The sequence below is a fragment of the Schistocerca americana genome, chromosome 3 (genome assembly GCF_021461395.2).
Source record: "Schistocerca americana isolate TAMUIC-IGC-003095 chromosome 3, iqSchAmer2.1, whole genome shotgun sequence".
NCBI lineage: Eukaryota > Metazoa > Arthropoda > Insecta > Orthoptera > Acrididae > Schistocerca > Schistocerca americana.
The window spans coordinates 365,322,165-365,334,990 of record NC_060121.1 but is presented as its reverse complement, the minus strand read 5'-3'; the positions used below and the strand labels follow the sequence as shown (position 1 = coordinate 365,334,990).

General features: G+C 37.9%; 1 protein-coding gene across 1 annotated transcript in view; it reads right to left on the bottom strand.

The window, feature by feature from the left end:
- Positions 1 to 8,053: 8,053 nt before the first annotated feature.
- LOC124607087 (COP9 signalosome complex subunit 3) overlaps positions 8,054 to 12,826 on the bottom strand; it is a 136,370-nt gene continuing 131,597 nt past the window's right edge. Inside the window, exon 8 of the mRNA XM_047139276.1 lies at positions 8,054 to 8,299. Coding sequence (XP_046995232.1) covers positions 8,144 to 8,299 — 156 coding nt within the window. The 3' untranslated portion in view covers positions 8,054 to 8,143. The remainder of the gene's footprint in view (positions 8,300 to 12,826) is intronic.

Here is a 12,826-nt window from a genome sequence, read left to right as displayed (position 1 = left end):
TGGTGCTCTGCAAATGGTTGGGAGCCAGAAACGCTTCACGAGTAGTCTGAAGAGGAAAAAAAATAGACGGAATTTCGAAAAGAAATATCAAGCATATACTGTTTTGTGCACCAGGAAGCAGTTTGTGCTGAAAATGTGAAATGTGCCAATGTTATGAAGGTAGTGGTGAAGTGTGTAAATTTTGTAAGGTGCCACAGTGTCAACCATCACTAGTTCAAAGGCTTTTTGCATGACCTGGAAGCAGCCTATTGTGATATTCCTTATTACTGCATAGTATGGTGCCTTAGCAGAGGCAAAAGTTCTAAATGTATTTTTCGAAATTTGGGAAGAAAATGCATTGTTTATGGAAATGAAAGGACATGGGCAACCATCACATGGCAACAAGAAATGAGTGGCGGACCTGGCCTTGTTAACTCACATTACAAGACTTTTTAAACAGCTTCAGTACATCACTTCAAGGACAGGATCTGTTAATTGTTGATCTGCGTTATAAAATTAATGCATTCGTGGATAAACTTCATCTATTTGAAAGGCAGCTTGGTAGTGGAAACTTAAATTTTTCGAGTGTTTTTCGTCCCTTTGATTGCCTGAAGAAATAAGTTTTGGTAATTAACCACGAATTATCGTATGAGGTTTCAGGATGTGTGATATCTACAAAAAGAGTTGAAACTGTTTAGCACTCCATTTTCAGTTGTACCAGACACTCTTCCTTCAGAAATGCTACTAGAACTAGGTGATTTGCAAAACAGCACACTGCTCAAGAACAGATATTCCACCGCCATGAATTTGGTAAGATGGTATCATGATTTTCAAGCAGAAGACTTTTCCAAATTACACAGGAATGCAGATGACATCATATATATGTTTGGTTCAACATATGGTTGTGAACAACTATTTTCTGTGACGAAGAGAGTAAAAACTGCAGAAAGGTTCCAGCTGCACAACTCAAAACTTAAGAATATTCTGCATCTTGTGGCAGCTTGAGGACTGATACTACTACTTCTTTTTCTTCTTCTTCTTCGCGGATGGATCACTTAGGACCACGCATAATCAACATTTGTTGGCCTTCCTTTTCGCCCAGTATTCTTTCATAAACAACGAATGGGCTAGCTTTCGTTGCGTAGACCATGTATGCCGGTTAGTTTCCCTCTCTCCTTCCTCAAAACCCCGTGTGTTTGTGATTTTTCTGATTTCATTTCTATCATGTAGATTTGGAGACCCTAATTCTCTCAGGTCTTTTTCCGTCTGTTTGTACCAGTTCGGTCTTGTAGTTTTGTTCTTTAAAAATGTATGGATTTTGTGCGTTAACCTGTTTGAGTCCATTCTTTCTAAGTGCCCCATGAATTGGATTCTTCTCATGCGCATTGTGTCTGTTATTTTGGAGATATTTTTATATATTTCTGCCTTGGGTTTTGGATAATGTACCCCATACAGGACTGATACATATTAATGTTTTTTTTTATAATCAGTCACCCTGTATGGCTTTGTACATGGTCTCCTCCCTAGCCAGCAATTTGCACACAGAGTTGTACATAAGCTGCTTGCTCAGCCATGTCCACCTGTGAAATTCCGTGCACATGCATAAGCTGTGTACTCACTCCTGCACACCAGTGCCTGTGGACACTTGGCTGCTCGCAGCTGAGCTCTTGAGCTGGATCAGTCTGATCTTGAGCAATTTGTAACTTCAAATTTCGTAAGTGATATGTTTTTTGTTAATAAACTAAGTACATGGTTATTACTTCCTACATTAACCTTATAATTCCATTCAACAGTGGAAATTAACTTCTTTTCTTAATGTATCGTGAGAAGTTCCACAATATTTGCAAAATATGTCACAAATTTGTGGTGATAGTTTGACAACCGAAAGAGGGGCTACAGACTCTTCATTTTTTCTGGTGACTGGAAATCAAGAATTTCCCGTATCAGCTTTGTGTTGAACCTGACACCCATCTTGGCATATCCAGTTGCCAAGATAACATATCTGGGTCTGTGTGAACTGATACTTTTACAGACCGACAGTTGGATACACAACTTGCAGGCAGAGTACATTGCGTAAGTATTGTATGGTCCCTGTTAGTCCTCAGAGAACATGATGATGCCAATGCCATCCAATTACACCAATCATTGTCTATGTCTGAAACATCATAATACTCCATCTAATAGGCTCTGATATGTAGCTGGTGCATTTCTTTAAAGGTGGTTTTACATCTATCTGCTGATGCTACTTCAATTTAGTGAACTGGTTCCTTAAACTTATGGTGAGAGAGTACCTGTACTGCTCTAGATTGTGTAGGGTTTCCATTACATGCACAAGCAGAGAGAGATGCTTGGTATTGTGTACCAGTTGAGGTGTCTGTAGTCGCAGAAAAACTGATTTTGCTTCAGAATTATGACAGAAATATTCCAGGGTTTGGAACTATCCTCTATGATGCTGTCCAACAGCTCCTGATTTGTGAGTTCTTTTCTTAGTGACTGGAGGTGGTGAAGAGTGTCATAAGGCTGTCTATGATCTGATGAAACATGTCCCACTGAATTTTGATGTGTGTGAGGTGTTGCAGGGAAAGATATTGCCCAGTGAGTAGATCAGTACATTCCAGTAATAGTGTCACTGATTGTTCCTGGTCATAACTTCCTTTCTATCGTAATGTAATGTGTCAACAGATTGATGTCTGAAATATTCTTCTGTGATACTGACAAGGGGAAGATTGAGTCAATAATTAAGTCACTGAAGACTAAGGACTCTCATGGATATGATGGAATTCCTAGCAGAATATTAAAGTACTGTGCTGCACATGTTAGGGTGGTACTTAGCCATGTTTGTAATTTTTCCTTGAGGAACAGTCAGTTTCCTGAATGATTGAAGTACTCAGTAGTAAAGCTGCTTTACAAAAAGGGAAAAAGGAATAATACTGACAATTTTAGACCTACTTCTATGCCATCAGTGTTTGCTAAAGTTATTGAAAAGGCTGTGTATTCAAGGATAATTGATCATTTTATAATACATGATTTGCTATCAACTGTACAGTTTGGCTTTAGAAGTTGTTTAACAACTGAAAATGCTACATTCTCTTTTCTCTATGAGGTACTGGATGGATTAAACAAAATGTTTCGAACACTAGGCATACCTTTTTATTTAACCAAGGCATTTGATTGTGTTGATCACACAAACTTGCTCCAGCTGTTGGACCATTACGGAATTTGGGGAGTAGATGAAAATTGGTTCACCTCTTACTTTAACAACAGACAGCAAACGGTAATTATTCACAGTGTTGAGAATGGCTGTGATGTGAGGTACACACAGTTCAGCAAAACCTGACATTTTAATTTCACAGAATGGGCCTATGATTAGTGAAACTGAACAGTTCAAATTTCTAGGTGTTCAGATAGATAGATAGATAGTAGACTGTTGTGGAAAGCCCATGTTCAGGATCTTGTTGAAAGACTTAATGTGGCCATTTTTACTATTCGAACGGTATCTGAAGCAAGTGATCATTTGACACGAAAATTAATCTACTTGCTTATTTTCATTCACTTATGTCATATGTTATTATATTTTGGGGTAACTCTTCCCCTTCTAAAAGGATATTTTTGGCTCAGAAATGGGCAGTTCAGGCAATAACCGGTGTAAGTTCACGAACCTCTTGTCGACTCCTGTTCACTAATCTGGCATTTTGACATTGGTCTCTCAATATATATATATTCTTTACTATCGTTTCTTGTTAACAATATCAGCTTATTCCCAAGAATTAGCAACTTTGACTTCGTTAATACTTGGCATAAATCCAATATGCATTTGGATTGGACTTCCGTAACTCTTGCGCAGAAAGGTGTGCAGTATCCTACTGCATCTATTTTCAATAAGGTATGGCAAGAATTCAAAAATTTTAGCAGTAATCCATGCTCTTTCAAATCAAAATTGAAGAGTTTCCTCATGAGTCACTCTTTCTATTCTGTTGAGGAGCTCCCTGAAAATTAAGCTGATTCTTATGTTATATTGTTGATTGCATTTACTTAAACTTATGGCTTGACTTTTTTTGGGTTCATAAACATTTTATTTTATCTGTTATTACTTTTATGTTGTAATTTCATGAACTGACACATTCCATGACCTTGGAGATTTGCTCCTCAATCTATTCCTACGGAACTAGACTTGTAAATAAAATAAAATATGAGCTATGTAAGAGCAAATACAGATACACAAAAAGATTAGCCTAGAGCAGCAAAACTGTGGCAAGTTAATAGGAAATTTGGTGTAGGAATGTTTCAAGCAAGATCAATCCATAGCACAAGTTCCAGTACCTGAATCATAAGAATGAGCTGAAGAGCAGCCCCATGAGTAAACAAGTCCGTTGCGATGATTTCAAAAACTGACATAGCGAGAAGGTTTTATGTTATTCACACTAAACACAGGACTGCAGAGCATGTCACAGGCAGAGGGGCTGCACGAGTTGTGATAGGAGTGGCACTTACAGTGACATTTGGAATCTCTCAATGGTAGTACCCTCCTTGGTGTGAGAATGACTGTGAGCTCTATATCACTATTGAATGAAGGTACCATGTCTACCTTACATACTAAACATAATAAACAAATGCAGTATGGAAATTACTTGCCCACTAGACTCTCACAGACATTCTGTACATTGGCATGACCAAATTATATATTATTCAGTCTTTTTTACCCTGTTAGTAATGTTAAGACATTTGTGTTATTTGGCTACCTTCACTGTTCCTCAGTATTATTCCCATCTTAGTATACTACAATTATATGACTATTCTAAGCTCTATTGCTGTTACAAATTTTTAGTACAATCCACTTATATTTCTGTTTACTTCAATGATGCCTTTCTGAGACTCAGTGGTAAAGTGACAGACTACGGATCCAGAAGTCCCAGGTTCAATTCCCAGTCCAAGGATTTTCGTCTGTCACTTATTACTTTTTTCACATTTGGAAATGACCGTTAGTGTGAAAAATGCCAAATTGCACTGTGTTTGGAGTCCATGTTAAATTGTTGGTCCCCTTATAACTAGCTGATTAAATAATTTCAAAAGTCTGAGGAAGGCAATGGCGCAGCATCTCCAACAGCATTGTGCCTTATAAAGCACTGTGGTTTTCAAACCAACCTTTGAGTTAATGATAGCTTAACCTGTTTTTTTCCCCTCTGTTGTTGCTTATCATGTATCTACAGATTAATCAACATCAGTATTACTATACACAGTCTGGTTACATTAATGTGATCACTGCTTATCTTCAGTGTCAATATACAGTAACCACTCACTAGCACTAGCACTAGCAGTGTACCATATATAAAGTGTATTGGGGGGATGTGAGAAAAAGAGCAGTCTCATAAAGCAGAAACAGAGTGATTTATCTGACATCCAAAAGGGCATTATCATTGGCTTTTAGGCCAATGCTGGAAGAATTTCCAAAATGGCTATTTTGTAAACTGTTTGTGTGCTACCATGGTTGAAGTATACTGTGCGCGGCAAAATGGCTCCATCCAAACCTGGCACCAAGGCAAATGTAGCGCAAAATGGACCTTAGATGACAGTGGCGAACAACAGCTATGGAGATGTGTGTGTGTGAATAGACGTGGAACCAATACAAACTGCAATACAAACTTCAATTCACACCTTCTCTCCAGCATTAGAATAGCACCCAAGCTTTGTTCGTAATGGGGAAATCCTGCCTGTTCCTCAGGTGAAGGTGATCTACTGATCTGAAGGAATTATATTTTCCTTGAGACATACGAATCTCAACTTTATCTTCAATAATGATAGAAACTGAAGAAATTAATTAAAATTTGTGGCATGGCTGGCACTTGACCTTGGGTCTTCTGCTTACTAAATAGGTGTGCTAACCATTACATCACCGTAGCAGTATAGCTAACACAACTGCATGGACTCCCTAACACAAACCAGATGCCCACTGCACAGGCCCATATGCAGCAACTTATGATAAATATTCAATGATGAGACACTGTTGATATCCTCTTGGTTCATCTGTGTGGTTAGTTGCTCAACAGTTCTATGTCTTCAGCCTATTTTCACTTTCTTAAATCATCAGTGTTGCCCAGGCTCTACAGCACTGAAATAGCATCCTAGCTTTGTAATGGGTGAACACATTGTTAGTGAGGGCATTGGACTACAATAGTCCATAAAGCTGTGTTAACCATACTGCTGCAATGGAGTCATGTGTAGCATATCTGCCTAGTAAGCAGGAGACCCAAGTTAAGAGTCCCAGCCGTGGCACAAATTTTAACTCATTTCTTCAGCTTCTATTGTTATCGAAGATACAGTTGAGACTCACTTGTCTCAAGAAAAATATAATTCCATCAGATCAATAGAGCATTAACACCTGAGAAACAGGAAGGATTTCTCCAGTACACACGAACTTCGATGCTATTCCAATGCAGGAGAGCCTCGACAATACATATGATTTAAGATGGGGAAAATGGGCTGAAGACATGGAACAGTTGAGCAACTGAGCACCCAGATGAACCAAGGGGCTACCAACAATGAATGTTCAGCAAAAGTTCCTGTGTATGTGCCTGTACAGTGGGCTCCTGGTTCATATACCCATGCCGGTTATTGCTCATCAGTGACAAAGGGTGGAATTTGCCTGCCAGTACCGCAACTGGACATCCACTGACTAGCGACAAGCGGCCTTTTCAGCCAAATTCGGTTTTATACTCCCTCGGACAGATGGCTGCTGGTGTGTTGGGTGTGAAACATCTGAATGCAAACACCCTGCAATCACACGAGAGCTTTATGGTCTGGGGAATGTTTTCCTAGCATTCCCTGCATGATCTCGTCATTCTGGAAGGCACAATGGATCAACACAGGTCTGCATCTGTCCTTGGTAACCATGTCTACCCCTACACACAGTTTGTTTTTCCTTGGGACAATGGCATCTACCAGCAGGACAATACAACATGTCACACAGCTTGCAGTGCACAGGGACGAGTGTTCCCCTAGCAACCATTATACCCTGAATTTAAAGCCAATCAAGAATTTGTGGGACCACCTGGACTGGACTGTTCATGCCGTGGATTCCCAACTGAGAAACCTAGCACAGCTGATCACGACACTGGCGTCTGCATGGCTATCCCTGTCAGTATCTCAGAATCTCATTCACTCTCTTCCTGAATGTCCTGCAGAGCAAAAGGCTGTTTTTCAGCATTTTGACAGGTGGTCACATTAATGTGACTGAACAGTGCATTATGATAATGGCAATTCCTGGATAGGAACAACAAACTAAACAGAGGAAAGGAATGTAATTTTTACCATGTTGATGAAAACATCAAAAATTGTCCTATTTTAATTTTCTGATGTTATATGGCATCATCAATGGCAATTCTTCAATGAGGCAGAAAGGGTTTGTTGAATAGGAGTTCATAATAACAATAATTTGCTATGTTTGCTACATCCCCTTCAGAACACCTTGTAGATAGCTCTGTTAACAGCTGGACTTTCTGACAGCAACTTAACAACACATTTACTTCCTTATGAAGTTTGGTGTCAACATCCAATGCAATTTGAAAACTGTAGCAAAGGGAAAAAAAAAACTTTAGAAGGAGAAATGACTTTCATTACCAATCACTCATCTTTAGTGTTGCAAAAGAAGTTGGATGTTGAGCAATAAAAATGTTTGCCCATATGCCCAGCAATGTCAAAGAGTCTAGCAGATAGTATAATTAACTTAAAAAACAAACTGATACATCTGCTTGACAATTTCCATGCACGCATACCTCTGCGAGTGTGTAATGTAAGAGAGAAACATAAATGGTCATGCATGCTGCCATATATTTCACTGAAGAAGTGTATTATAATTGTAAACTGAATCATTGCACATCATGATGAGAGATCATAATTATTATCCATGAAATGAACCAAGTAATTACAATATATCTTGGGAACATGCTCTTTAGATCATTATGTCTCTAATTCAAAATAGATGCTCTCACACTTAATGACCATCTGCATAAAATAAAAACTATGTGCTTTTATAATTTCATTCTGAAATAAATGGTATTCCAAATAATTAGAAAGTATATTTGTTCAGTATTGTTTATTAATACAAACATAAAATAAGAGTGTAGGCGAAACATTCTATCACAGAAAAATATTTAAGACACGTGAGTGTTCACATAGAATAAGTCGTAATTTTAGACGCAGGTGTTGTTGCAGGTGGTAAATCATCATCTTGGGCTCCACAAGACTTCTTCACAAATACTGGGTTAACCATAATTTCCTCCTCCATTGTCTGCATTTTTCGATCCAAGTCAGTGCAAACAGCCATCTGTTACATAAAGCAGAATTTGTGTTATATTATTAAGAATGAAAATAACAGTGTCCCACAAATTCAATTACCTGGGGTAAGTACAGTACCACTTTAAATGAAAACAATGAAAAAGCCAATCACAATGAACATATTGAGCACTGTTGCTGTAGAATAAAATATCTGATAAACTGACTAATCAAACAGGAAATAATTTTTAAAAGGATAGCACTTTTTCATTTCACTGTCAACACTGTAACAGTGGCCAGAAATTTTTGCAGCAATGTGCTGACGCACCTCACACTACACATCACAATGTATATTCACTGTTGAGTCTGATGCTGGATCAGCAGTAATTAAGCTCGTCACTTGCATCTCAAATGACACCGTACCTCCACAAAGTTATATAAGTCTCAGTTTTTGTTTTATTGTTTACAACGAAATGTAAACAGAACAACACAAGTTCTGGAGTATAAATGTACTTATGGATATTTCATTCCTTCTGATTTTTTTGCATTACACTACATATATGGTGGCAAGCGTTACAACCAAGGCTCAACATCTTGCCCGTTCATTAAATAAATTCAAGTGATAAGGTTAATGAAGACCTCCATAACACATCAAAATATTAGTAATAGGAAGACAACTGGAAAGTTGGGACATAAGTTTCCAATCAAGTTTTTTCATCTCATGCCATACTGATTTCATTAGACTGCAAATCAATGCCATTTATGTAGCAACACATACTGTGTTCACTAGCATCAACATGCAAACTCCGTTTTATGTGGGCACAAAAAAGTGACAAAACATTCTTTCTTCTGATCACTGTTTCTTACTTACTCCATCAGACAAATACATATGTTCCCAACTAGATTATTGCAATGGTCACAGGAGCTTTTCAGTACACCACAACAATTTAATGTTGTCACCAAGTGGTAAGCATCCCTAACAGTTCAATGACTATGCAAGCTTAGGACATAAACAACTGAGTATTGTATATGTGAAAAACATATGCACATCCTAATTTTAAGGAGGGAAAAAAAAGAAATACTGGTTTTAATTTGTGTTTTATTTACAAAAAAATAATTCTATTCACCACCACCACTAACTGAAGAATCATTGTTGTCATTGTCATCTTCCCATAGAGAATCGTCCTCGGTTCTGTTCAGTAAATTTGTGATATCAGATTTTTTTAAGGATTGTTCCACCAGTGGTAGCGGAATGGAGTCCTGTGCACATTCTACCCAATCACAAATCTGTGACAAATCCGACCACTTAACTTTTCCACTCAGTGTGAACTAGGGGTTTTCACTGGCTATCCGTAGTGTATATTGCTGAATAAGTGCAGCTCTGAAAGGCTGATTATACACATATAGAGTGGTTGTAGGATGGATGTTAGGCCTCCAGGGATAATGACCGAGTCAGTTTTTCATTTTAGTGACTTGTTTTGCACTTCCTCTGTTGTATGTCTGCAGAATTGGTCCAGGACCAACATGTCATGTAAAGTCAGCAAGGCACCTGGGCAATGTTACCAAACATACACCACAGTCAAACAAAATGTCATTGTACATCCATCCTCTCAAATTAGTTATGTACATGTGGACAAGAAAAAAATTTCCCGGATTTTTCCCAGTTAAAAGTAAACTTTTTCCTGGGTGAAAATGCACTATACCACAGTTTGAAAGATACTATACCCCTGGTGGAAGTACATTTTATACGTTAAGTGACAATACACTTTCCCTTGGAGCTGTAAAGCTTACCAATCCTTTTTATGGTAAAGATTTTATACACCAGCATAGAACTTCCTGACACTTTAGGAAATGAAACCCAGCAAAAAGCAACATGTTTCAGAAAGATCTCTGATGCACATCAACATGTACACTTCAAATTTTTGTATTACAAAAGTATAAATGCGAATTCCACCAAATACAGCATGGTAGCTTTGAAACACTGAAACTGAGATCATGATGCGCTTTCATCAGCCAATCATAGCTCTTGTCACATTATCTCACCAACCAATGACAGCAAATATTCGCAGCATAGGACACTTGATGTAGTTAGCCAAAAGGTACATTACTGCAGAGCATTGCGAACACACAAATAGGAAAAGTTATTGATTGAAATTAATATACGTACAGTATAGCTACAAGAAAAGTTAAACTTTCACATGTAATATTGCTTGTTAAAAATCTTTAGTTGCTTTTTTTTCTGAGGGTGTGGTTAGGCAGTACCTAAGAGCACAGTTTAAATTGCTGCGAGTGAAACCGCCATTCACAATACTTTCCTGCAACTGTTAAGGAAAGAAACAGTTGTGACGTCACACTCATTGAAAGCAGTTAATTGTTAAAAGTATTGTACAGTCCTTATTCTAAAGCCTTTGACATATTTTTGGTGTTGGTAGACGCTTGTGTCTGCACTGTGTTTTATTCTTGTAAATGACACATTTTATTTGCAGCTAAAGTTTTATTTTGGTGTTATTCTCTTCTTTAGTTTTACTGGTGCAGTATTATTCTGCAGTGGTGGACTAAAATGAAATTCTTTGTTACAGTATCACAGTTCTTACCAGTCAAAGTTACAAAAATTTGACTTACAAAAATGTAAATGACAACTAAAACACTGAACAATTCCCAGAATTCTAAAAACTTTTTGGGTTTTTCCAAAAGAGAAAATTCCATTTTTCGTGGACTTCTCAGTTGTCCTGGGGCATATACACTATGAATATGCCTTTTACTGATATTTTCAGAATAGTTTTCCTTTTAAATATCACATGAGATGGTAGCTTTTGTCCATGGCATGGTACGTCTTTGCTCCTCATTGTCACTAATTCGTATCATGACATTGGATTTCCCTTTCCCGTTCATTGTGTTGTCAAGTGGCATCTCAAATTAGACTCACATTTGATCCACGTCACCAATTTGCAATAATACACAGCAATGTTTGTGGCACAAATTTATCACATAGCAGTGAAAATTCACTACTTTTTCCTCATAGTTGCCAGGAAGCCATTGAGCAATGGTAGTTTTCCTATGGAATCTAATCCATTTTGATTGAAAAATCTTGATAGCCAGTCCCAGCCAGCTTTGAAACCATTGCTGCCTAGTTCTTTGGAACATTTCATTAGTCACTGTGCATCCATATTGTTGCTTCTTATCTACATGAATGCAGAGCCTTTTTTGAGGTCTGGATGCTTAGCTTTTTGTCTGCAAAATGCCTGGTGATTACTGCTCGCTTCTTGAAGCCATGTTTTGTTTTTTTGCCAATCATGCATACAACCCTCACTCACATTGTACTTTCTTCCCATAGCACAGTTCCTAACATTCTCGGCTTCTTCAATAATTTTAAGTTTTTCTCGAGTGCAAGTGATAATTAGAACTTGTAGCCATAATTAACAAGTTAACACTTAATCATTCCCTTCTAATATGTTACTGACACATCACAGACTAGAAACAAATACCCCGATTTTCAGCTGGTGTGCATACAGAAGTACAAGTTAACTGATATTCATCATACTAATTTGCCATAACAGTTACAGATGAATATTTTAGAATATCCGAAAATGTTTCACTTGCAGTTTCAGATCTGTTACTCCTCTTTAATGGAGGACAAAAAGTTGATTGCCTGTCTGCATAATTTTTGTTTCTCAAAAGCTTAAAAATTCAGGATCCATTACTTCAAATTATCATATTCTTGCTTACCATTTATTTCACATATCAACATAATTCAATCACAACAGCTGAATATTTATACCTCCTGTGACAAGGAATATTATCACTATCATAGAATCTTCAAATAAATATATTACATGTTAATACAGTGGTCAAAATACATGTTGCATATTGCCAAAAATTTAATACTGAATGTTGTTATCCAGAAATATGTTATGATACCAATACACTGGGCTGTTTTGTTCCTACTGTGAGGAGGCAGTACGTGCAGTCTTGGCAACCGTGTCACCTGTAAACATTGCAGTGCTTATGCTGTGTGTCATTAAAAGAGATTTGTTGTTTCAATATGGTTCAGACAACAATAACATACAATCAGGGGCCCCGCATGGCCACTCTAATGTAACAGGTAGGAGAGAGAGGTGGATGTCATGGCGAATGTCACTGTGTTTCAAAGTGATGTCTCTATAATCTGGAAAAAATTTCTAGCGACAGGATCTCCTGAGGAGTGTCACAAATTGGCTGCTGAAGAAAAACAACAAGTTTGTAGGAACAATATAAGTGTATAACAGCAACACAATGCTGCATGTCCAAGGCAGCAATTCTAAACAGCTATAGGACTGCAGGTGTCAACAGAAACTATTATCGTTTTGGGGTGGAATCATGATGGCCACAGGACACCCCATGTGCCAATACATAGGAAGATGACCGGTGTGAAGTGTCAGGACAGCTTTCTTGCACACACTGTAGCTCCATCTGGTGAACATATTGGAGCAGGTTTCACACTAAAGGATGACAATGCACACCTGCTTTGTCATAATCTTGTCAATGCCTACCTATGAGAGCATAAAATCATTCGGATGGAATGGCCTCCATATTCTCCAGA